This window comes from Apodemus sylvaticus, chromosome 1, assembly GCF_947179515.1.
Source record: "Apodemus sylvaticus chromosome 1, mApoSyl1.1, whole genome shotgun sequence".
Lineage (NCBI taxonomy): Eukaryota > Metazoa > Chordata > Mammalia > Rodentia > Muridae > Apodemus > Apodemus sylvaticus.
This window is the reverse complement of record NC_067472.1, coordinates 168,834,281-168,858,213: the sequence shown is the minus strand read 5'-3', so window position 1 is coordinate 168,858,213 and position 23,933 is coordinate 168,834,281. Positions and strand designations below refer to the sequence as shown.

Here is a 23,933-nt window from a genome sequence, read left to right as displayed (position 1 = left end):
GTAGGGTCAGCTGTAGTCTCTCTATCAGCTGGTCCAGGAGAGGGCGGGGCTGTGGGATGGCCCAGTGGGGGATTCGATGAGTGGAAAAGCTCGTGCTTGTGAAGTTGGTGTTTATCAAAACGGTAAAACAAGCATAGAGCAACTTTGAAAATGTTTGGCTGAATTATCAGGCAGAAGCTATGAAAACATGCACGGGACTGGTCGGAAGTGTAGCTCAATGCAGAGCATCTGCCAGTCTATAATGGACTAAGACAATAAGGAGCGGAGTGTTGTGGACATGCCTGTAATCCCAGAAGTTGGAAGGGGAGGCAGGAGGATCAGAAGCTCAAGGTCATCCTTAGCTACAGAGTGAGTTTGAGGCCAGCCCAGGTCACGTGAGATCATGTCCAAAAAAAAAGGCAAAACACACAACAAACAAAATACCTGCTAAAGTTATAACTAAACAAGCAAACAAACACAAAACCAAAAAAAACTACCCACCATTTTTGTGTGGCTTTAAATTTACCATTTGCAGCCCAGTTCCCACAGCCAATGAGAAATGCCAGGTCTCTTGTAGCCGTGGGTTTCTGTGTGTGTGAGAGTGAGTGTGGATTTGCATAATCACAAAATCTGTTTGTGAGAACTTTGACCCATGGGTGTATCTCTGTCCCCTCTTCACTATTGATCTGTTTGGCTGACCCCTCCCTTCTTGCCTCTGTCCCCTGTTCCTGCTGATGGGAGGTGCGGGGTCTCTGCCAGCTGCCCCCAACCTTGCTACCCTTCCCACTCCCTGGTTCAGGCTCCCCGTGGCTACCATTTTGATTTTGAAGAGGAGGGACATCCGGAGGTAGCACTGGCCATGGCGATAGATGTAGAAAAGGTAGACGGGGCCGAGGACCCAGAGGTACATGGGGGGCACCCAGCTCCCGGCCGATCGCAGGAAGCACAGGCTGAGCAAGTGATCGGCCACAGGCTCCTGCTCTGTCTGGTTCCAGACCTGAGAAGAACATCAGGGACACCATTAGGATGTTAGCCCCCTGAAGCCCAGTCTTTCTTGTCTATGGGGACAAACCGCATGAAAAGATCCAAGCCCTGTCTGGTGTGCCTTTTAATTCCCATAGCTTTTCAGCCTAACCTCAACTCTATGAGGCAGACAAAGTTATTCTGATTTAGCTTGTGGGGAAGTAGAGGCCCAGAGAAGGTAAGGAACTTGCCTAATGCTGCTCAGATGGGAAGCAGTAGTCCTGGGGCTGGCTTTGAACTTGTGATCCTCTGGCCTTAGTTTCCCAAGTGCTAGGCTTACAGATGAGCGACACCACATCTGGCTTGGCTGTTAGTCATTATAAGAACTCTGGTGCTACTGTTCCCGTTTCATAGACGAGTAGACTGAGGTACCAAAAGGGAAATGCCCCGTTTGCATCCATACAAACAGGAAGTGACAGAACCAATTCTGCGCCCTTCTCTGTCAAGGAGGAATAATAGAATCTCCCCCCCACCCCAAAATGTGCTGCTGGAAGCCACCTAAACAGTTGGACTCACAATAGGGTGAGCACAGAAGGCTCTCTGTGAACACCATCTCTGTTGCTAATCCGGCTCTGACCTGCTGGACTCCAGGCCATAGAGTAGTGCAAGGTAGGGACAGAAGAAATGAAAAAGTGGGGGGCCCTGGTCCACTTGCTTTATGCAAATAACAAAGTCCCCAGTGGCTGGCAGGGGCTCTGCGAGGACCCGAGGACCCGGAGAGGTGAAAGGGTCGTGATCTGTCACTGCGCTGCTCACTGGCGTTCTTGCTTCCTGAGGTCAAGGGTTTGAAGTCGGATGCCGCTTTTCCCAGCAGCTCGGTACCAGAGAAAGAGGGTCAGACTGGACTCACCTCCAGGCCGGCGCAGGACTCTCCAGGCGTGGCCATTGGGCGCCCTCCCGTTCATCTGTCTGTCCCAGAGCAGTCTTCAGAGCCCAGCTCCAAGCTGAGGAAGAGGCGGGCCTGGCGGGTTTGACTGGGATTGGAGCTGCCAAGCAGAGGCCCCAGGGCAAGGGTCAGCTGTGCAGAGGTGGAGCGGTGCCTGGGAAGGTGATTCTGGGATCCTGAAAAGTGCAGCGACCGGATGCCTCCATGCTTCCTCTCTGAGGGAAGTCTCGGCCAACTGCAGGAAGGTGTCCTGCAGAGAGAGTCAAGAGACGGTGTCTAAATGCAGGCGCTGGAAAGAATGAGAGGTGCCTCACTTTGAAAAATATTTATTAATGTGTGTATTTGCCTTTCTAGCTATTTATTTGTTTTTGAGATAGGGCCTCACTATGAAGTCCAGGCTAGCCTACAACTCAAGAAGCCCCAGCTGCCCCAGCCTACTGTGTGCTTTAGTAAGAACCATCTGAATAAAGACCTTAGCATGAGCTGGGGAGGTGGCTCAGGCGCTCAGAACTCCCACTGCTTTTGCAAAGGATTGGAGTTGGGATCCCAGGACTGTATTCCAGCTGTTCACAACCGTCTATAATGACAGCTCCAGGAGATTCAACACCCTCTCCTGGGCCTCCACACATGTGCTGTATACACACACACACACACACACACACACACAGACATACACACACTCACACACACACACACATACACACACACACACACAGATGATGAAACATAAAACAACCCTTGAAATGGCTTAAGCAGGGACGGCTCAGTAAGTTAGTTATTAGTACTGATATCACCATTAAGTCCATGAGTTACTGAGCAGCAGCTTAAAATGCTACGGCAAAAAACCTACTAACATGGGAATACGGCCTCTACGCGCTATGAAATAGATTACAGCACCAACAGGATACGAGAAGAAGAAAGTGTTTCTAAGTCAGGGGAGTGGAAAAGAAGGTCATTTTCTTTTCTGTCGTAGAAGTCTTAAAGCAAAGGGTGTGGCTAAGGATAGCATGGTTTGTGCCCCAGCAAAGCAATACAGATAGCAGAGAGACAGACAGACAGACAAGACTGGGAGGCAGACAAGTGATTCTGTGCTGTATTATCCTCTTTGCATAGACACACAGTTGGAGATGTACTAAAGTTGAGGTCACAGGGACCCCCGTTTCCTTTCCACTTTTCTCTTTGTGTAACGAGTTTGTACACCTTCCAAGACAGGGAAGAAAAACCGCCCCAGACAGACCAACCCAGGTGCTCCACTCCAGTGAGGAAGGAGTGCAGACCTCTGCCCTGTCCCTACCCTGTCACTTCTCTGGTCTTGCACCCACCTTTTCCCACAGCCTCTCTTTGGCGGGGCCCAGGCAGGATGGGTTCTCTAGCTCGGCTTTGCCCCACCTTTTGGGGTTGCCTGTGCCTGCAGTGTGATTACAGTGTTCTTGCAGCCGTCTTCTTCTGAGCTTCCGGCAGGAGTGGGCTCTCGAAGAATTCCCAATTGCATCTGAAAGCTGTGTGCGGCAAGCCCGCTGTTAGTGAAACTTCATATCCTCTCTGTTTATTTGGGTCAGTTTTGGTGGGAGGTGGTGACAAGGACAGAGAAGTCATAGCCCTTCTTCCTGTGAGTGCCAGCTCCCTCCCCACTCTGCCCCTGGCACCGATTGCTCTAGCTGACAGCACCTTTATTTTCCTGGCATAAAAAATTATTTATTCAAGTATATGAATTCAGTTGAGAGAAAGAATTCAAAGGAAATTTAACCGGATGAATTTCGGGCTTAAGAGAAAAAACAAAACAAAACCCTTAAAGTGTTTCTATACGAGTCAGAGTTGGGATCAAAATAAAATGTAAATATCTTTTTAAATATAACTATGAACTTAATTAATATGTTTTGCTGAAGAAAACATCACTTAGCTAGGTAGGTGGTATATGTCTTTAATTCCAGCACTCAGGAGGCAGAGGCAGGGGGATCTCAGTGAGTCTGAGGTCAGCCAGGGCTACCTAGTGAGACACTGTTTCAAAAACAAGTACGGCATCATTTGTAATGGAAAGCCATGTCAACAGAAATACATCAGTGATAATAAAGAAGCCAAATTACAGACATGATTTCTTTATGTGCAAATGTGTGGGTGTGTCAACACAAACCCCAGCTCTTATCTTAAGTGGAATAAGACATAGTTTATTCTGGAGCCATTTTGAGCCACAGATTCAGATTACCTCAAATTCTATCTTCCATCATGGAAGCAGTGTGAGGTCTCAGACCTGGGACACATGGCTGAGGTGCCTATTTAACATATCCCAGTGGACCTGGTCCCAGGTTCTCCCAGCATTCCTCAGCCACCAGCCCCTTACAGGACCTCCCGGCTGGCATTCCCCACCCCCTACCCTGAACTCTCCAGGGCTGTACCTTTGTGCCTCCTGGCTACAGCAACCCGGTTCCCCTCTCTCCCCTCTCCCCCCCCTCCCCCTCTCGTCTCCTGGCTCAGGGTCCTGTTCACTCTGGACTCTCCCAGATATCCCTGCCTCAGGCTGTGCTCTCCCAGATATCTGTAATAAACCTTCTCCTCCAGCACACCCAGGAGCAGTCAGGTTTCCTGTATTTTCCTGTTCATTTCTTCCTTTCTTTCATTTGGTGCCAAAACCCAGGACCAGTCATGACCAGTCATGTTCCCATTCATTCAGTTCATTCATTCAAGTAGTTTCAACTCAGAGGGTGGGGTGGCTATTTCAGAAGGAATTTAGCCCAAGATGAGGTAATTAGCCTCTGGACCTATGGCATTCCAGTTTCTCCAAAGTATTGAGATTCTTTGTTTGTTTGTTTGTTTTTGTTTTGTTTTTTTGAGACAGGGTTTTTCTGTATAGCCTTGACTGTCCTGGAACTCACTCTGTAGACCAGGCTGGCCTCGAACTCAGAAATCCACTTGCCTCTGCCTTCCAAGTGCTGGGATTAAAGGCGTGCGCCACCACTGCCTGGCAGTATTGAGATTGTAACCTGCCAATCCCTATGGCAGCAGCCTCCTCCCAGGAAGTTCTCTTCACAGGCACACATGACCTCAGTCACAGACACACACAGTCTCAGTCATAGGCACACACAGCCTCAGTCACAGGCACACACAGCCTCAGTCACAGGCACACATGACCTCAGTCACAGGCACACACAGCCTCAGTCACAGGCACACATGACCTCAGTCACAGACACACACAGCTTCAGTCACAGGCACACAGCCTCAGTCACAGACACACACAGTCTCAGTCACGGGCACACACAGCCTCAGTCACAGGCACACACAGTCTCAGTCACGGGCACACACAGCCTCAGTCACAGGCACACATGACCTCAGTCACAGACACACACAGCCTCAGTCACAGGCACACAGCCTCAGTCACAGACACACACAGTCTCAGTCACGGGCACACACAGCCTCAGTCACAGGCACACACAGCCTCAGTCACAGGCACACAGCCTCAGTCACAGGCACACACAGCCTCAGTCACAGGCACACACAGCCTCAGTCACGGGCACACACAGCCTCAGTCACAGGCACACAGCCTCAGTCACAGGCACACACAGCCTCAGTCACAGGCACACACAGCCTCAATCACAGGCACACACAGTCTCAGTCACGGGCACACACAGCCTCAGTCACAGGCACACACAGTCTCAGTCACAGGCACACACAGCCTCAGTCACGGGCACACACAGTCTCAGTCACGGGCACACACAGCCTCAGTCACAGGCACACACAGCCTCAGTCACAGGCACACACAGCCTCAGTCACGGGCACACATAGCCTCAGTCACAGGCACACACAGCCTCAGTCACAGGCACACACAGCCTCAGTCACGGGCACACACAGCCTCAGTCACGGGCACACACAGCCTCAGTCACGGGCACACACAGCCTCAGTCACGGGCACACAGGGCCCGTTCACAGCCACACACTTCCTCCGGGAGTTTTCCTTCACACAAGTCAAGGTCAGAGGACGCCTGGAGTGTCATTGTCAGGAAGGAAGGGGACCCGCATCCGTGGAGAGAGAGCCTCTCACTGCTCTCCCCTTAGACTAGACAGTGAGCCCAGGGGTCCTCCAGTCTCCACCTTCCCACTGTGAGGCGCTGGTGCTGGTCACCACGTCTGCATGGTTCTGGGAGTCCAACTCAGATCCATATGGTTTATTGTGAGACACTTAACGGACTGCCATCAACCTGAGACACCCCCCACCCCTACTCTCTGCCTACCCTTGTACTCTCTGTGTAACCCAAGCAGGCTTAGAACTCATGGAAGTCCCCGACCTCAGCCCTCTGAACGATTATAAGTCACATGCAACTTACGTGTGTGACTGTGCTGGAGCAAATTTAGGGCCTTGCTAGGCATGCACTGAGCTATTTGCCCAGCCCTTCCTTTAAAATATTTTACATCTCATTTTCAGACAGTGGCTAAGGTTGTCCCCAGGTTTGTTTTAAATTTGCTTGGTAGTTCAGGCAAGCCTTAGACTTATCTGGCTAAAACAAGATTTTAATATACAGTCAAGTACTGGTGATGGCATCGTGGGAAGAACGAAATAAAAAATTTCTAAAGGGCTTTTTAAAATTACATCTGGCGTGAAATGCGTGAGTCAAAAAGACCTGGGGCTTGTTGAATACATCGATCAACTAAAAGCTCTCAGCCGTGACACTGAATCTGAAGTGGAAGCCTGTCTGGGCTGTTCCTTCCAGAGGCTGCGTCGAGTCCTCCAGGCCGCCAGAGGCGCAAGTGGCTGTCATTCCCTGCGGAGCGCGTGTCACGTAGGTCTTTCTTGAGGGCGTGGGCGGAGGGCCAGGGCGCGCCTGCGCAGAGCGGCTCCGGGGGGCGGGTCCTGGGCTTGTCAGCCCAGCGAGGAGGAGGAAGGAGCCGGCTGCGTGCGGTGTGAGGGGCGGGACCGGGCGGGTTGCGGAGGGTAGGCACGCGGAGGCCGGGCCATGCGTGCGGGCCGGTGTGCCGCGGCGCTGCTGCTGCTGCTGCTGAGCGGCGCGGGGCGGGCGATCGGCTCCGAGGACATCGTGGTAGGCTGCGGGGGTTTCGTGAAGTCGGACGTGGAGATCAACTACTCGCTCATCGAGGTGAGCCGCCGCGCGTGGCCGGGTGGGCTGTGTGACCCTTGGCCGGGCTCTCGGCTGCTCAGCACCGTTCCCTAGCCACGCCGAGGAGAGAGTGGCCGAGAGGGTCTGCTCAACCCCGGCTCTCCTCTACCAGGACCTCTGAAACTCTAATCTGCCCAACCCATATTGCAGAACTTGGAAACCACACGTGTCACTCTCCGTACTCCAAACCCCAACGTTCGGGCTCATTTCTCTCCTCCATCCGCCCTGGGATGCATTTCAAGAGGATCGATTCCCATTGCTAAGTCCTGACCTGGAACAGTGTAACAACCTCTGGGGCTGCGAAGCTGCTTTCCCTTCCCCACCTCTCCTTTTTAAAGTTGCCAGTCTCCGTGCAGAGTCGCTGGGGTTACACTAGAGAGTTGTGAACTTATTTTTGACGGAGTCGAAAGTTAATGTGAAATGGTTTTCAGCCCGGTGGGATTCTGACCCAGAAAGCCTGTGAGAAGAGGAGGTTGGGAAGAAGTAGACATAGGGGACTGGAGAGAGAGCTAGGCCAGATTTTCCCAAGGGGGTGATAGTGCCGCCAGAGAAGGGAGGGAGATGGGAAGAGGTAAAGACAGGTGCCCAAGGAGGAGAAATGTGGGGAGTGCCACAGAGAATGGCACCCGAGGTCCCTTTGAGCTGTCCTAGTGGCCACTTGGGACTGGGGGAAAAAAGGTGAGAAGCCGTCCCCACCCTGAATTCTTGTGGGCTTAGCCTTTCTCCAAACCCCAGTCTGTACCTGTAAGATGGTGCTAGAGGCAGTAGCACGCAGAAGCATGGTTTCCCAATGCGGAGAATTAGCTGTCATCTCCCAGGCTTTTCCTGTACTGCCTGCCCCTCTACCTCATTGGCTGATTTATATTTTATTTTCCAATATTTTGAGACAAGGTCTGGCCTCAGATTCACAATATACCCAAGGCTGGCTTTGAACTCTGGATACTCTAGCCTCCTTTTCCTATAGTGCTGGATTACAGGAGGATGCCCTGGTCCCTTCCACCTGTTTCTTTTTCCTCTTCTGGGCTCCTAGGAACTACTGGGGATACGCCTCCCCGCCTGCTGGCTTTGCAGCTTTGAGCATCTCAGACGCTGCCTTGGAAGGCTCTTTAGCTTGAGTTTCCTGCAGCATTGGGAGGAAGGAGAGGGCAGCCAGGGTTTACCCCTCACCCCTGAGCACTAACAGGGGTTAAGAGAGCAGAGTAGGTTTTGTGGTCCATTGTGAACTGTGTTGCTCTTGCCCTAGAGCTTCTTGTCCTCCTCTCTGAAGCAACCCATCCTTTTGTAATCTCTGCTTACAACATCAGACATTTCATGCATGTAATCTCCACACAGGGTTTTCTGATCTGTACTTCACAAAAGACTCTACGGTATGGTCCAGAGAGAAGTATGGTAGCCTTGCTTTTGATTTTGAATTAGTGGACTTCTTAAATACATAGTATAGTGAGAATTTTGGATCTTTTAAAAAAAATCACAAATAATAATTATGTTTTAATTTTAATCCCAGGTGTGGGGTATGGGGCTGCTTTAGATTGTCCCTCAGATTTGCCTCATGTGTTAGCAGGGCATATTTTGTCAGCTGCAGATAGTTTCAGTGAGTGTGTGACATTTGTAATTCTGGGGATTCTGCAGAAAGTATATAAATTCTAGGGCCAGGAGAGGTAGGTTGTTGGTTGGTTTAGATATCCTGACAGTGAAGATCAAACTTGCGCCAAGGAACTGGTTGGTCACCCCTAATCAGCAGGAAGCAAGCAGTCTAGCAATGACTTTACCCCATTTCCCTTCTATAGGTTTTTCTCTCGAATCCAGAGTTAGGGATCGAAAGGGTAGAAGAAAAAAAGAACCCACAAAGTAGCCAATGGTGTGGTTACAATGTAGCAAGCCATGGTAAAATAATAAATAGCAACTAGCAGATACACAGATAACAATGTATCATCAAATCGAGTGTTCAAAACATCCATTGACTGAAGAAGTCAGCTGGACTCCTCAATACAGAGAGCTGGGACAGAGCAGGATGTCTCCTTACAATGTAACCATATACAAGTAACAATGTATAGAGATGATACCATCAAATCAGGTGCTTACAACATCTAGCAAAAACTGACCCCGGGGAATTGAGGTATCAGCTGGAGTCCCGATTGAGCTTTCCCTCTGTGTTTGAGTAAATTAGCCCTGAACTTGCGGCTTCCCTGGGGACTTGATATCACCGGATGAAGAAGAGTAACATCTGTTGGGAATGCTCCACCTTCTAGCTGTGCTCAGTGATGGTTTCCTTTGGGGTATTTTGCTGTTCTCTTCCCTCCCTGTCACAGGGATGGGGCCAGCTAGTTCTTGGAAGACACTTTGAAACAAGCTTGCCTAGGTCTGACAAGAGGAAGGGACATCACTGCTCCCAGAGCTCAGTGAGCTCAAAGGGAATGTGACAATTTACCGATATAGTGTACTCTAACATGGAAATAACATGGGTATTTCAGTCTTCCTCCTCCTCTCCCTCCTCCTCTTTCTTGGCTTCTTCGTCTATTTTTTGGTTTTTCTGGAACCTGTGATCCTCCTGCCTGGCCTTCCAGGTGCTAGGCTTGCAGGGTTGTGTAGCCACGCCTGGTCTCTCTCACACCCTTCTTTTCAGCCCTTCCTTCTGTTTCTGCCTGAGGTGCCTTCCTTCAACAATTATGTATCAGCACACACTAAAGATTTGTCCCAGATGGGGGATCGTAGTGCAGTAAAAGGACCAGACAAAGCTCTGGGCTGTGACATTCTGTCTTTTAATAGTAGCCTGTATAGCTAAAAAGAATTTAGGGGCTGGAGAGAGGGCTCGGCTCAGTGGTTAAAGTAGGTGCTGCTCTTGCAGAACACCAGGGTCAGTTCTCAGTACCCACATGATGGTCTACGGCCATCTGTAACTACAACCAACTGCAATTTTAGTTCCGGTGGATCTGACACCCTCTTCTGACTTCTGCAGGTATCAGGCAACCACACGGTGCTTGGACACCTATGCAAAATGCTCATTTACATAAATGCAAATAAATCTTTAAAAAGAATGACAGGTTCTAGTAGTGTAACTGTCAGAATTCATATCAAAACTGGGTTCTGGGACTTGGGGGATGGTTCAGTGACGTGCTTGCCTGCAGTCTGAGGAAGGACTCAAGTTCCACCCACAAGAACCCAGGTGATTAAAAAGAAAAGGCTAGCCTAGCCTATTTGGTGAGTTACAGGCCTTTGAGAGACCCTGTCTCAACAGATAAGATGGACAGCTTCTAAGGAGTGACATCTGAACTTGTCCTTGGGCTTAACACACACACAGACACACACACACACACACACACACACACACACACACACACACACACACGAGAGTGTTTCTCCTGATAAGTAGCCATCTTTATGGCATTGCAGCTTAGATGGACTGCCTTGGGTGTGGCCTTCTGGTCCTCTGCGCTAGGGCTATGCAGCCATGCATCTGAATTTTTTTATGGCCTAGAGCAAATTCGTTTTTACGCCTAACTGAAAAGGTGGGTACTGAAGCAAACAAGTGACTATCTGGGCTGTGTGGAGTGTAAGTCTTAGTTAGTGCCCATGAGCGCCACAGCCCACGCCCTCTCTCACGCTGCTCCTTCCAGAGTGCGCACTGGGCCTCGCTGCTTATGTTTCCTGACACTCCCTTGGAGTCTGTAGTTTTGCCACAGAACATCATTTTATAAAGAGTGTGTTTATGTGTATCTGTATGTAGGTGTGTGCACCTGAGGCATATGTCCCCTGGAGCTGGACATGAACTCTACATGTCCTCTGCAAGAGCTACACACCCTCTTAACTGCTGAGCTGCTCTCCAGCCCCAACATTCATATCTTAGGGGTCAGGCTCTTTGATGTCATCTGACCCGCATGTGTCTTTACAGATTGGGAAACTGAGGCTCAGAGTCATTGAGCCACTCAGGACAGCTTAGGGAGTCTGACTGTAACCCTTTGGCTGATGGTGCAAGGTGGCTTTTCCCTTCAGAGGGAGAGTAAATAGAAGAGGCTTCCTTGTGAGTATGAACTCTGGGCCTGGTGCTTACCACAAGGCTGTGAGTCTGCACAGCCACGCCGAAGCAAGGCGTCTCTATTTTTACCACAAAGAAGCCCAGCTGCAGGAAGTATCCTGGCTTTGTCAAGGTCACCCTTGTAGGGGAGACCCCGGTATAGCTTTGTACCTTTCCTCTGAGCAGCTTGTGCCTGCAGAGGCTCCAGATGCAGCACTTGCAGGATGCAGGCCTTGGGGAGAGCGAAGGCACTGGGTATCTTTCGCATCAGTCTTTGTTCTGAGGATGGCGGTGAAGGGTTTAGGCCAATGTTTCTCTAAGCATCTAGAATCATTTGGGGCTAATAAATGCAGGCTCCGGTGCTCATCCCAGACCTGCTCAGGAATCTCCCACCTGACACCTCCCTTGTCTCTAACTTGTGTTGGTGTGGAACTGAGGAACAGGGAATCATGGATTTAAAAACATGTTATTGTGTTCGTGCATGCTGTGCGAGAGGCCACAGGGTGACTTTGTGAACTTAGTTCTTTCCTCCCACCCTAATGTTGGTTCCGGGACTTGAACTTAGGTCTCTAGGCTTGCCCAGTAAATGCCTTAACCCATTGGGCATTCTGCTGTCCTGGGAATCTGGATTTTTATAAGTGCTTCGCTAATAGCAAAATTAGAAAGTTTTAAACCTAGAAATTTACATAAACAAAACAGACAACTACTGTACCAAACCAAAGAAGCTTCAAAGAATGAGACTTTAGGGATAGGTTGAAGGTGGCTTCAGTAAGAAAAACATAAATCACATTATTGTGGGGTGCTCTGTCATCTTTGCCTGTGTCCCTGACACTCTCTTAGCTGCTAACCTGTAATAGGTGCTCAACTAACATGGGCCAAGAGACTGCATGCAGGCGTCATGTGGTAACTTATTCTCTAAGCCAATATTAGAACTTTAGGTTTTTTTTTTTTCTTCTTACATTTCCAGATAAAGTTGTACACCAAGCATGGGACTTTGAAATATCAGACGGACTGTGCTCCTAACAATGGCTACTTTATGATCCCCTTGTACGATAAGGTAAGAGGTGGAGGGACTTCAGTCTCTATGAGTGACTTTTATGGTAGGAAATAATTAGCATGCCCAAGTGACAGTGATGACCTTTCTCCCACATGCAAACACTTCTGTTGTAAAGATCAGTGGAATGCAGATTTCCAGTGGTTAAGTGGGCTCCGTGGGGCTGCATGTCTCTGGCATTGTTTGGCGGTGTCTCCAGACAGTTGCCATCACAGCCACAGAGGGGATGGTCCAGGCAGCTTAGCTAGAGGAAGCAGGGGTGAGCCGGATGTTCCCAGCACTGCACGGTTTACTGCATTTGTCATATGTGCCACCTTGAATCTCAAGTTTTCTTTTAAGAAATATTTCAAAAACACCCATTCATTCATTCATTCATTCATTCATTCATTTATTTATTTATTTTATTTATTTATTTTAGTGTGTGGAGAGTGGGAGTGGGTACAGCCTGCCTTCCTTGGGGTGTGCATGTGCGCATGCATGTGTGTGTGTGTGTGGGGGGGGAGTTGGGGGAAAGTGGAGGGGTAGGGGGGACAGACAGACAGAAAGCAACCTTTTGGAGCCGGTTTTCTCCTTCTGCCTTTCTGTGGGTTCCAGGGATGGAATGTGGGTCACCATGCTTGTATAGCAAGCTTTTTATCTGCCGTGACATGTCACCAGTCTGTCTTTGTAACTCGTAAACGGGCTTCCACATAGCCATCTCCTTGCTGCTTGGTGGAGGTTTCTGGGTGCCCAGCCTCAGCTGGCTGTCCCCAGAATCCAGCCGCCACTGGTCAGAAGAGCCTGGTGGGGAGGTGTATTTCTGACGGGGCTGTTTTGGTTGAATGAACTGCACCTCACTGTCTGCCCAGGGCTTCTGGTCTCCCACCTTCACCTTTCATGGCTTTCCTTGTAGGGTGATTTCATCCTGAAGATCGAACCTCCTCTGGGCTGGAGTTTTGGTAAGTGAGCTGAGTACCGGGGCACTTTGCAGAGGACCACAGTGCACACTGACTGGTCTTTTTCCTAGAAGCTCCTCCCTGGTCTGTAGTAACTCTTTCTGAAAAACAAAACAAACAACAACAACAACAACAAAAACAGCTTTGGTAGAGTCAGTTCATTATGCAGGCTAGACACAAAAACTGGGGCCTTCTTCCGGTTCCGGTACCAGGACCAGGGCTGCTTGTGGTTTTGTGTCAAATGTGTAGCTCAGGCTAGCCTCAGACTCAATGTTTTCTTGTGTCAACCTTGTGCAATTGAGCTTACAAGTGTGTGCCACTGTGCCTGGCTCCCCGCCCCCCACCTCCCCCCTCCCCTAAACTAAGGGAAGTGTTTGCATGTTGTAAGATTCGGTCGTAGAGTCCTGATCTGTATAGGGCTGGAGGTGGTGGCTCTGTGGAAGGAAGACTTGTCCTTGGGCAGTGGATGGATGGTTCTTGTCTATAGTCTGTAGCCTGGATACAAGAGTGGGGCCTGAAGAGTTCCTTACCAGGAGAAAAGGGCCGGAAGTGGAGGGGCCGGCCTGACGGGCCCCTGGGAGCCTGGGCCGCTTTCCTGGCCTGCCCGGCCTCTCATTTCCCCTGCCTCCAGCCAACCCTTCTCACCGAACTGTACTTCCAGATACGAGCAGTGAATGTGACAGACTCCTGCAGATATTTTAATGGAGCTAATTTTTACAAAGCGCACACACCTGGCTGACTGGCAGATAATGTGGTAGAACTGTTAGCGCCTCGGAAGCCCACCACCGTGCTCATTCATCTCCTGCAGTGCCTACAGATGAGCGTCCTCACCCAGAGTGACGGGGGCTCTGATTTTCTTGCTGTGTTAAAGACGGAACCTATAGTCTTGTATAAGTGATGTCTCCAGTCCTCTTAACAGGTTTACTCTTGGGTTTTCTTCATTTTGATACAGGACGTTGTTAAGTTGTCCATGCCGGCTTTGATCCTATTATCCTTCTGCCTCAGCCTCCCAAGTAGCTGGGATTAGAGCCTGAGGCGCCATGCTGTGTGTAGGTGCATTTTGTTTTGAACTTGAACTAAGTGAAATCATACAAGCTGCTTTTTGTGTCTGGTTTCTTCCAGTCTTGTTTATGATGCTTATCTGTATTATGTATGGTTCTAGGTCATTTCCTTCGCTGTATTGAATTCTTTGTGTGTGTGTGTACATGTGTGTCATTAGCTAGGGTTTCTGTTGCTGTGATAAAGCACTATAACCAAAAACAGTTTGAGGAGGAAAGGGTTAATTTCAGCTCCCTCTCTCAGGTCAGCACTCAGTCACTAAGGGAAGTTGGGGCTGGAACTAAAGCAGAGATAGTGGAGGAAATCCGCATAATATCTTGTTCTCTCTGGCCTGTTCCAACATTTTTTTTAATACAGTTTTTTTTTTCTACATCCTCCCAGGGATGCCATCACCCTCAGGGGGCTGGACCCCCCCACATCAATCATTAATCAAGAAAATGCTCTGTAGACTGGCCTGTAGGCCAACCTGATGGAGATATTTTCTCAGTTAAGATTCCCTCTTTCCAGATATGTCTAGGTTTCTTTCAAATTGGCAAAAAACAACCAGAACTTAATGTGTGTGTACATCTGCGAGTGTGCACGTGTGCACTCGCGCGCGCGCGCGCGTGCGTGCGTGCGTGTGTGTGTGTGTGTGTGTGTGTGTGTGTGTGTGAAGGCCCGAGGCTGATATAAGGTGTCTTCCTGCCACTCCCCATCTCAGTTTTGAGACAGGCCGGCTATCTCACGGAGCCTGGAGCTCCCTGAGTCGGCTAAGCTGGCTGGTCCGCCATTGAGCCCCAGGGATTCTGTGTCTGTGTCTTCAGTTCTGGGGCTACAGATGCACACTGTGTGCTGCTGTGCTGTGGCTGCTCTCAGGATCAGACTGAAGTCCTCGTGATTGGGTGGCGGGTGCCTCACCGGCCTCACTGTCTCCTCAGCCTTTTCTAGTGTTTTAAAAGCTCAACTTCCATTTCTGTTGTGGTGAGCCTCTCAGTTTTCTAAAGAAAACACATTGTGTTGATATTGAAGGATTGGATAGACTCACTTCACACCTGTATTTGTGAGTTCTGTCAGAGTGTGTGTGTGTGTGTGTGTGTACCTATGGCAAGACTGAGTCAGGGCTGCCTCTTCCGTTTGTCACTGTCTCCTTACCCTGCTCTGCTCATGTCGTCCCCGTGACGTTCCTGTGGTCACGGAGCTCATGGACCTTGTTAGACGTGGAGCCAGTGTGTGAGTTCACATTGGAGCTGTGTCATGTGCTCCGTGGAAAGATCCTCTGACCTTTTCATGATTCAGATAAAATCTTTAATCTCTTGAGTTGAATGCACTGGCCTGGGTGCCTGGTGCAGAGTGGATGCTTCGGGGCTGGGGAATGGCTCAGTTGGTGAAGTGCTTCTTGTGCAGGCCTGAGGATCTGAGTTCAGATTCATGGCAGAGCCAAGCACGGTGGCACACATCTGTAACCTAGAGCTAGGGTCCGAGGAGAGGGTCCTGCGCTGCCGGCTGGTCAGCCAAGGCAGGTGGCGGTGCTCCAGGTGCCTGAGAGACCCTGCCTCCAAAGCAAGCTATGGAGGGAGACAGCCAACACTGACAGCCAGCCTCTACGTGCGTGAACACACACCCCACATGTACCACAAGCACACGTGTACACACCAACACCACAGCAGTGGTTCTCAGCGATCCCTCAGTGATGGCCGCCAGGTGGCGGGGTGGGGGGGTGCGTGGGAGGAGACTCCTGTATAACTCTGCTTTTATTTTAGTTCTGGCCATATGAGGGCGTTACATGTAGAGATACGTAGAAAGGTCTGGCTGGGAAGTGTGTTCCCAGCACACGTGTTGCCTTGTGTCTTGTCCCTACGTCTCTTTTTCCGGTTTTCCTTTAGAGCCAACCAACGTGGAGCTGCATGTGGATGGCGTGAGCGACATCTGCACAAAGGGCGGGGACATCAACTTCGTGTTCACCGGCTTCTCTGTGAATGGAAAGGTTTGGCTCCGGGCTCTCTGCTGTTCTCCACATTGCTCTGCCTTGTGCCGGCTCCTCTTGGCCTTATAGAGGGGAGGCTCCTGCGCCCATAGGTCACCCACAGTGAGGTCAGGGGTCTGTGGCGTGTGGGAGTCAGCTCGAATGTGGAGCGTGTCCTGTGGTAGGGGTGCAGAAAGGGAGGTGCCCAGGACCGGGGTTGTTTCTCTCTCTCACTAAGTTAGAGCCAGCCTCAGCTCCTTCCGGGGAGGTTCCTGCCCGAGGCGGCTCCTCCCCAGGCTGTGTCTTCTACCTGCGTCCCTAGGAACCAGTCCCCGAGCTCCCGGAGGCCCTGGAGTGTGTGGGTGGTGTGTGAGCTGCCGTGGGAATGCCTGCTCCCGTTCCAGCCTCCCTAGCGGTCGCCTTCTTCCTCACCCAGGCCCCAAGTAGGGCTGAGGTCTCTGTGCTGCTGGGTACCCGTGTGTGGACTCACAAGTCCTCCTCTGTGCTAGGAGTGAGGCCCTCAGCTCAGTTTCATGTGTGGGTTTCTTACTGGAAGAGGGGAACTTGGGCATGTTTTCTTAGAGATTTGTAAAGTAGTGATTTTTTTTTTCTTTTTTCAAGATTTATTTTTAATTACCTGTGGCTATGCATGTGTGTGTGTGTGTGTGTGTGTGTGTGTGTCCTTAGAGGCCAGAGGCGTGGGATCCCTGGGGCTGGAGTTAGTTGCAGTACTTACAAGCAGCCTGATATAGGTGCTGGGAACCTAACTCCAGGCCTCTGCAAGAGTTCACCTTAGCCAAGCCCAAACAGCCTCCAGCCCCATCTTAGACTCTGTGGAGCAGAATTTTACTGTCACTGTCCCATCTCCAGCAAAGGTTCCCTGACTGCTTCCACTTCAGATAGGCCCTTGACCGAATGGAAAATGTTTTAGGTGCCTCTGGGGAGCAGAAGCATGAATTAAACTTCCTGAAGAAGGGCCTTGGCTGGACTGCCCACCGGGCCCTAACGTCCTCCTCCTCACAGGTGCTCAGCAAAGGGCAGCCCCTGGGCCCCGCGGGAGTTCAGGTTTCCCTGAGAAGCACCGGCGCCGACTCGAAGATCCAGTCCACAGTCACGCAGCCTGGCGGAAAGTGAGTAGCTGCGGGCCAGGCTGTGGCGGGCACGCGGGGAGCTTTGGGTTGAGGGGTCTGGGCTCGGATCCTTATCTGGTCTCTTAAGCAAGTTTATGCTCTCCGAACCCAGGTTCCTCTTGAAGTGTGGTCATGTGAGGTAGTGTGTAGGAGGTGGGCGATTGATTATCACCTACTGACCGTCAAGGCCGTGCTCCAGACCTGGGGTACCATTAGCCTTTGGGGTTGGCTTTGGAGCCCAGTAGCCAGGGTTGAATTGGGGTGCCTCTGTTTGCTCTTGGCTTGGAGCAAGTCACCTCTCTGTGCTTTGTTTCGCTTAATTTGTCGATGAAGGTAATGGTCGAGGTTACAGGGAAGACAGTCCGGCGTGGTGCTTAGTAAACGGTTGCTGACCAGGGGTTAACACCATTAGGATTTAAAGTCAGCATTTTGTCATCTATATGGAAACCATTTAGTAGTTGGACCTGATGGTTATTTAGTTAAGCTTGTGGAGTGAAATGTAAGGGGCTGCTTTGTTGAACTGTGGCGTGAGAGAGGAGAGCTCAGCTGTAACCGCTAGCAGACGTGTCAGGATTAATACCGGAATTGTTGGAGCTGCTACTGTTGGAACCGCTCAGGGCCCTCGTCCTTCAGGTCACAGAATCCACCCAAAGCAGAACTGAAGGTCCTAACCAGCTTCTGGTGTCTTATCCAACCTAAAAATGACTGCTGTTGATGGCTTCTTGGTGGGAGTCTAGTTCTGAGCTGGTGGAGCGCAGGGCTATGTTTCTTCATGGCTTAGCCCAGGCTGATTGTCCCTCAGCCAGGTTCTCGGGGCCAGAAGGACCTCTGCTGTGGAGTTTTCTCGAATCTGGTATGTCTTCATACATGCACTGTCTTAGTTTCTCTGTGCCGTTATGCACAGTTGATTATCTTAGCCATCATCTTTCTGGGCCCCCCCGGCCCAAGTGACACACTTCCTGCAGTGAGGCCCCTCCCAGCATGGTCCGCACTGCCTCCCAATACTTGATCCAGTCCTCTACCCATCCGCAGGCCGATCTGTTGGTTAGGTCAGAGCCCTCGTGACCCAGGCACTTCCCAGGGCTGTGCCTCTGAGCTCTGCTCTGGAGGCCCAGGGCTTCAGCACCGCTGCCTTCAGGGATGGCGCTCACTTCCCAACGTGAGCCTCAGTTGTGCCTGGTGCACATCTTAAGGATGCAGGCTGAAACTACCATACAGAAGTTTACATCAATATCACATGAAACTGTTTCATGGTCTAGAGCTTTCCACTTCTGCGGCCATAATATTGACACTCAAAAAACTGTGGGTTTTGGAGTTCTGATGTTCGAACGAGGGGTGCCCCAGCTGTGGTTTGTTCTGGACCTTACTGGAGCCACCTTAATCTTTCTGAGCTCCTTTGCGCTGCTCTGTCTTAGGCAGTGCTGAGAGCACATGTGGGGACACGGGGAGTAGAAAGGCTAAATCTTAGCAATGCCAGAAGCCAGTGGTTCCCAAGCCTTTGTGCCGCCATCATCCGGCAGACCACGGGAGGACACAGTGCTGCCTGCGTGGAGTAAGCGCCTCGTACCAGAGGGAGCTTCTGACTGGCAGGGCCCTTCTAGGCCTGCATGTCGAGAACTCTGCTCATGGGCTGATGGCCTGGGCAGCTCTTGTTCAGACAACAGGCGGCCGCAGAGCTCACTCTTGTACAGGAGCCAGAGCTGTCATCTCAGCAGCATACTCAGTGTCTCCTTTTGTCGTTTATTTAATCTGGCTTTTGTTTTGTTTTGTTTTGGGAGACAGCATCACAGTGTAGACCAGGCTGGCCTTGGATTTTTTTTTTTTTAATGTTATGAGTATGGGTGCCTTGGCTACGTGTCTGCCTGCGCAGCACTTGCACGCCTGGTGCACGTGGAAGACGGAAGAGGGCATTGGTTCTCCTGGAACTGGAGTTACCTACTGTTAAGGAACCAGACCCGGGTCCCCAGGAAGAACAGGCAGTGCTCTTAGCCGCAGAGCGGACACCTCTTAGTGCCCACTCTTGAATTTTCAGCTCTCCTGCCTCAGCCTCCCGAATGCAGGAATTTCAGGTGCATGTCACATGCCTGGCTTTAGTGTCGGCTGTGTCAGCTCAGCCTGGGGTCTGCTCGCTTCCTTCCTTGCAACAGCAGCAGCTCCTCCTCCTCCTCCTCCTCCTCCTCCTCCTCCTCCTCCTCCTCCGCATTTAGCTCCTCTTTTTCTCCCTTTCCTCCCTCGTCTTCCTGTCCATGTCAATCAAACCTGCTGATTGTGAGCCTGTGTCAGGGGACTCTGGGAGCGGTGGTCCTCCGAGCGCACAGCACAGCTTCCCTCTTCCCCAAACGTGGGGAGTGCTCAGTGAGTGGGTTCCGACAGAACTGGATTGAGCAGCTCTTCAAGGCTTACAGATTACCACATGGTCCCCGTCTAAAACTTGGGCTAAGTGAGCACTGTTTTGTGTTTCTCAGGTTTGCGTTTTTCAAAGTTCTTCCTGGAGATTATGAAATCCTTGCAACTCACCCGACCTGGGCGCTGAAGGAGGTGACCTTTGACCCATGCCTGTTTGGGACCAAATGTGGGCACAGATTTAGGACATGAGATGAAGTCACGGTTTCTCCTGATGCCTTGGAAGAACTGGGGTGCTGAAGATGTGGTTGTTACCAGAGGAAACTCCCCTGCTGCAGCGGTGCCGCTGCTGCGGGTCCCTTTTGTGGGTGGCGGGTTTTATAAGGTCCACCAGCCGCTGTTGCTGCTTTGAGCAAAGTCAGCACCAGAAATTCCCAGTGAACTTTTGTTGTTTTCCTGTCAAAGACAGAAATCTATAAATATGCTAAATATTCTAGAGGCCTGTTGTCCATCCACCCTAGGGGAGATCTCTCAAACAGTCCTATGACTGTTAGGGGGCAGATGGGCTGTGAGCCGTCACACCCTGAGTGTCAGGCGAAACTTTGATCCAGAGAAAACCTTTTTATTTCAAGGAAAGGAAAAGCAGTGATTTCCTTTCTGGTTTAAAATTTCAACTTTTTTTCTGCTTTGTATCTGAACTTTTTATTATTTATTTATTTATTTAAGATGTATTTATTATATGTAAGTACACTGTAGCTGTCTTCAGACACACCAGAAGAGGGCATCAGATCTCATTACAGATGGTTGTGAGCCACCATGTGGTTGCTGGGATTTGAACTCAGGACCTTCAGAGGAGCAGTCAGTGCTCTTCACCACTGAGCCGTCTCCCCAGCCCGTATCTGAACTTTTAGTCAGAAGTGGCTGAGATGTTAGCAGCAGTCATTGAAAGAATGTCCAAGCAGGGAGTGATGGCGCATGCCTGTAATTCTATTACTTGTAATGCTGAAGCAGGAGGATTGCTGTGAGTTTTTTGGCTAGCCTGGGCTATGTTTACTGAGTTCTAGACCAACTTTAGCTATAGAATGAGACCCTGTCTCCAAACGAAAAGCCCAAAGAATATTTAAAATGTTGTAAGTGTTCAAACTGTCATATAAGGGCTAATTTCTAAAATATTATAGTAGTTAAATTTCCCTTTGAGGCTGTCACACTTTAGCCCAGGCTGGCCTCTAATTCACAGTAATCTTCCTGCTCCAGCTTCCTAATGCTGGGACTGCTGCTGGGAGCCACTGTGTTGGGCAGTCAGGGCTTAGTGCTGTTGAAGCGAAGACCCTTTTCTTTTCTAGGCAAGTACCACGGTGCGCGTGACAAACTCCAATGCTAATGCGGCTGGTCCCCTCGTGGTGGCCGGCTATAACGTGTCCGGCTCTGTCCGCAGTGACGGGGAGCCCATGAAAGGGGTGAAGTTCCTTCTCTTCTCTTCCTTAGTGAACAAAGAGGTAAGCATACAAAAGGAAAGAGCCAAGGTCAGGCGGGGAGTGGCGGTAGGGCCACCGGTTCAGTACCTACTGCGGTTGGAGGCCCTGGAGGGGGCGGTGCTCAGGCTCTGACGAGGTTCACAGTTTCAGGTTCTAACGGTCACCCTTGGTCTGTGGCATCTTGGGCGCATCATTTCCCTTTCTTGGCCAGCTTTCTTGTTATTGGGAGGAGCCTCCCATTTTCCCTAAGAAGACTGCTCAGTTTTAACTTCTGAAGCTCAAGGATCTCTTGGCTTGAGAGACTCACACATTGACCTCTCCAAGTTGACCTGGCCTTGCTTGTGGCTCGGAAATGGAAACGGAAATCTCTTCTTCTCTTCCATAGGATGTCCTGGGCTGCAATGTGTCCCCAGTGTCTGGGTTCCAGCCCCCAGATGAGAGCCTGGTTTATCTGTGCTATGCGGTCTCCAAAGAAGACGGCTCGTTTTCTTTCTATTCCTTGCCGAGTGGGGGCTACACTGTGGTGAGTGAGTGAGTCAGCAGGTCTCTCTCTGTCCGGGACACCATAGCTTGATAGGAGCCTGTGTGAGTCAGCTTTCCGCATGATGACACGGACGATGAGGTAAACTTACCGTACTATCGCTTATCTGGATCATGGTTTCAGTTCCCGACTGGTGGAGGTGAGGCAGGAGGGTGTGGCCAAAGCCTGTAGGGAAACCTCTTCCCTTCATGGAGGCTGGAGTGCACACACCAGGGGAGAGCAGGCAGGCTGGGATTTTGACCTGCCGTCAAGGGCATGCTGCCAGTGACGGGGCCTCCTTCCACTCCTTCCACCGGGCCCTGGTTCCTGAAGGTGCCCCGCCTCCCAGCCAAGCTGACTGGCACGCCTGTAGCACAGGAGTGGCTGGCCTTTTGAACCTGCTTTACCCAGGTGGCTTGGGCCACATCCATAGCAATCCTGTGACATGCCAGCACATGGCATTTGAGGGAATTTAAGGTCCTAATCAGTAATATATATTGAATGACCAAATGGTGGGCCGGCTGTCACGAACACTTGGCCTAGCAAGGATAGATTGAGTGTCCCTAAAACTAAAAACCTGAGGACCTAAAACACTGCAAAATCTAAGGACACTGTTAAGTTTGCTATGAGCCTGTGTCTCTGTAAGGTGTGTGTGAGACGTACTGGGTCTCAGATTCAGACTTTGACTTGTCCGTAAGGTGTCTCGTGATGCCCGGGCAGGCACTCCGGCACCTGAACAGTTCTGCAGTGACAAACACCGTTGCACGTGTGTTTGCACTGGGCACCACAGCCTGTGCTGAAGACAAGACATGGGCTCCTCTTGGCTGCTAAACGTAGGCGATCACTGATTGCTGCACTGTGGTGTCGATACTTCCTAATCACCAGGCGCTCCTTCTAGGTGCCATTCTACAGAGGGGAAAGGATCACCTTCGATGTGGCGCCTTCCAGGCTGGACTTCACCGTGGAGCACGACAGCCTGAGAATCGAGGTGAGGCCTCCCAGTGTTCTGCACCGGTGTCTGGGTTCCCAGCTAGATGTGGCACAGATGTGGCCGACGTGTCCACATCAACACCTGTTCATTGCTATTGGAGGACTGCGCGCTGTAGCCTGGGGTGCCATAGATACTTTTCCTCTGTTACACAGCATCTTCATCTTGCAGAGATAGCTAGGCTGCTGGTCAGGGCTGCTCTTTCAGTGAGGTGTCTTGAGTTCTGTTCCACATTGCCCGTGCAGTAGGGGCTTAAGGAGGCAGCAGTCTTTCTGGAAGTTACGATTTAATGATGGGAGGAGCCAGTGCCTGGTAGATAAGCAGGTTAGTAAGTGTGTTAGAAGGCAGTGAGTGCTGTCTGGGACGGAAGAAGGGCCTTGCAGTTCAGGGCGGGGCTGCATGGCTGCATCTCACCTCAGTTCTCTCTCTGAAGGTGACTGAGCTGCAGTCTGAAGGGGAGCAGGCTAATTATGCCTAAACTGTGGCGAATGCAAAGGTCTCCAGGCAGGGGTGTTCCTGGGGTCTGGGACACTGAGGAGGCCAGGGAAGCTGGGGAGGGGGGTGAACAGGGAGGGAAGGAGGGGGGACGGAGAGGATGAGGAGGGAGGGGATGAGGAGGGCACAGAGGCTTGGGGAGGTGATGCCACAGAGCCTGGTGTCCACTTTCCTCTCATGCTGCTGAGAGTTGGGAGCCACTGAGGAGAGGTGTGGTGAGGAGAGGTGTGGTGAGGAGAGGTGTGGTGAGGAGAGCTGGCCTGGACCAGAGTGGAGTCGACAGCCAGTTACTAGGCCAGTAATAAGCACATGAGCATAGGAGAGCGTGGACCGTGTGATAGGAAGGGTGGCGGGATCCTCAGAGCCCAGTAAGTGTGTTTCATCATTCTGCTGCATCTTGAAAAACAGATGACAAGTGGTCCCTGCTGGCAGCTTGCAATATGGAAGCACCCGGGGGCACCTGCAGGTAGCGTTTGTGAAAAGCCACTCTATTTTTCATACTGTACTGAAAAGCAATCTGCTAAACAAGTGCAGAGTCAAAGGAGCTGGCCCCACCTTCCAGGCCTGCACAGGGCATCTGGCCGTGGGAGCAGGAGGCCAGGAAAACGAGCCTTGAGCCTTTATTGCCTGTGCAGCCTTGCAGGAAGGGTGCGGCAGGTACTTGGGCAAAGTACTCAGATGGAGGCCAAATGCAGGTCTTAACTGGTAAAACCTGGAGTTTCAAGTGAGGGCCTAGAACGTTCCATCAAACCAGGAAGCATCCTTGTTTCCCCATGTGCTTCAGCACGTGGCACATAGTAAGTGCCTAAGAAAAACGTTTGTTGGATCTGTGAATTAATGAGGAGATCCTCAGCTGGCTTACCACTTAGTCTCAGAAGGATTATTCCTAAATCAAAAGGAAGCCACTTTCTTATTCCTCCTGCCCCTCCTCTGCATTCTCCCTGTCTTGAGACAGTACCACTGTGTGTCCCAGGATGGCCTTAAACTT

At 50.9% G+C, this 23,933-nt stretch overlaps 2 protein-coding genes across 2 annotated transcripts in view; one reads left to right on the top strand and one right to left on the bottom strand.

Moving 5' to 3' along the window:
* The window catches only part of Abcc6 (ATP binding cassette subfamily C member 6), a 51,099-nt gene extending 49,211 nt beyond the window's left edge, over positions 1-1,888 (bottom strand). The window contains exons 1-2 of the mRNA XM_052178691.1: positions 1,853-1,888; positions 794-976 (exon numbers count right to left, since the gene is read on the bottom strand). Of these exons, the coding sequence (XP_052034651.1) occupies positions 794-976; positions 1,853-1,888 (219 nt within the window). The remainder of the gene's footprint in view (positions 1-793; positions 977-1,852) is intronic.
* Positions 1,889-6,783: 4,895 nt separating this feature from the next.
* Positions 6,784-23,933, top strand: part of LOC127668855 (nodal modulator 1) — a 55,653-nt gene continuing 38,503 nt past the window's right edge. Inside the window, exons 1-9 of the mRNA XM_052162678.1 lie at positions 6,784-6,971; positions 11,972-12,061; positions 12,951-12,996; positions 15,915-16,015; positions 17,018-17,124; positions 19,590-19,662; positions 20,811-20,963; positions 21,328-21,465; positions 22,361-22,450. Of these exons, the coding sequence (XP_052018638.1) occupies positions 6,831-6,971; positions 11,972-12,061; positions 12,951-12,996; positions 15,915-16,015; positions 17,018-17,124; positions 19,590-19,662; positions 20,811-20,963; positions 21,328-21,465; positions 22,361-22,450 (939 nt within the window). The 5' untranslated portion in view covers positions 6,784-6,830. The remainder of the gene's footprint in view (positions 6,972-11,971; positions 12,062-12,950; positions 12,997-15,914; positions 16,016-17,017; positions 17,125-19,589; positions 19,663-20,810; positions 20,964-21,327; positions 21,466-22,360; positions 22,451-23,933) is intronic.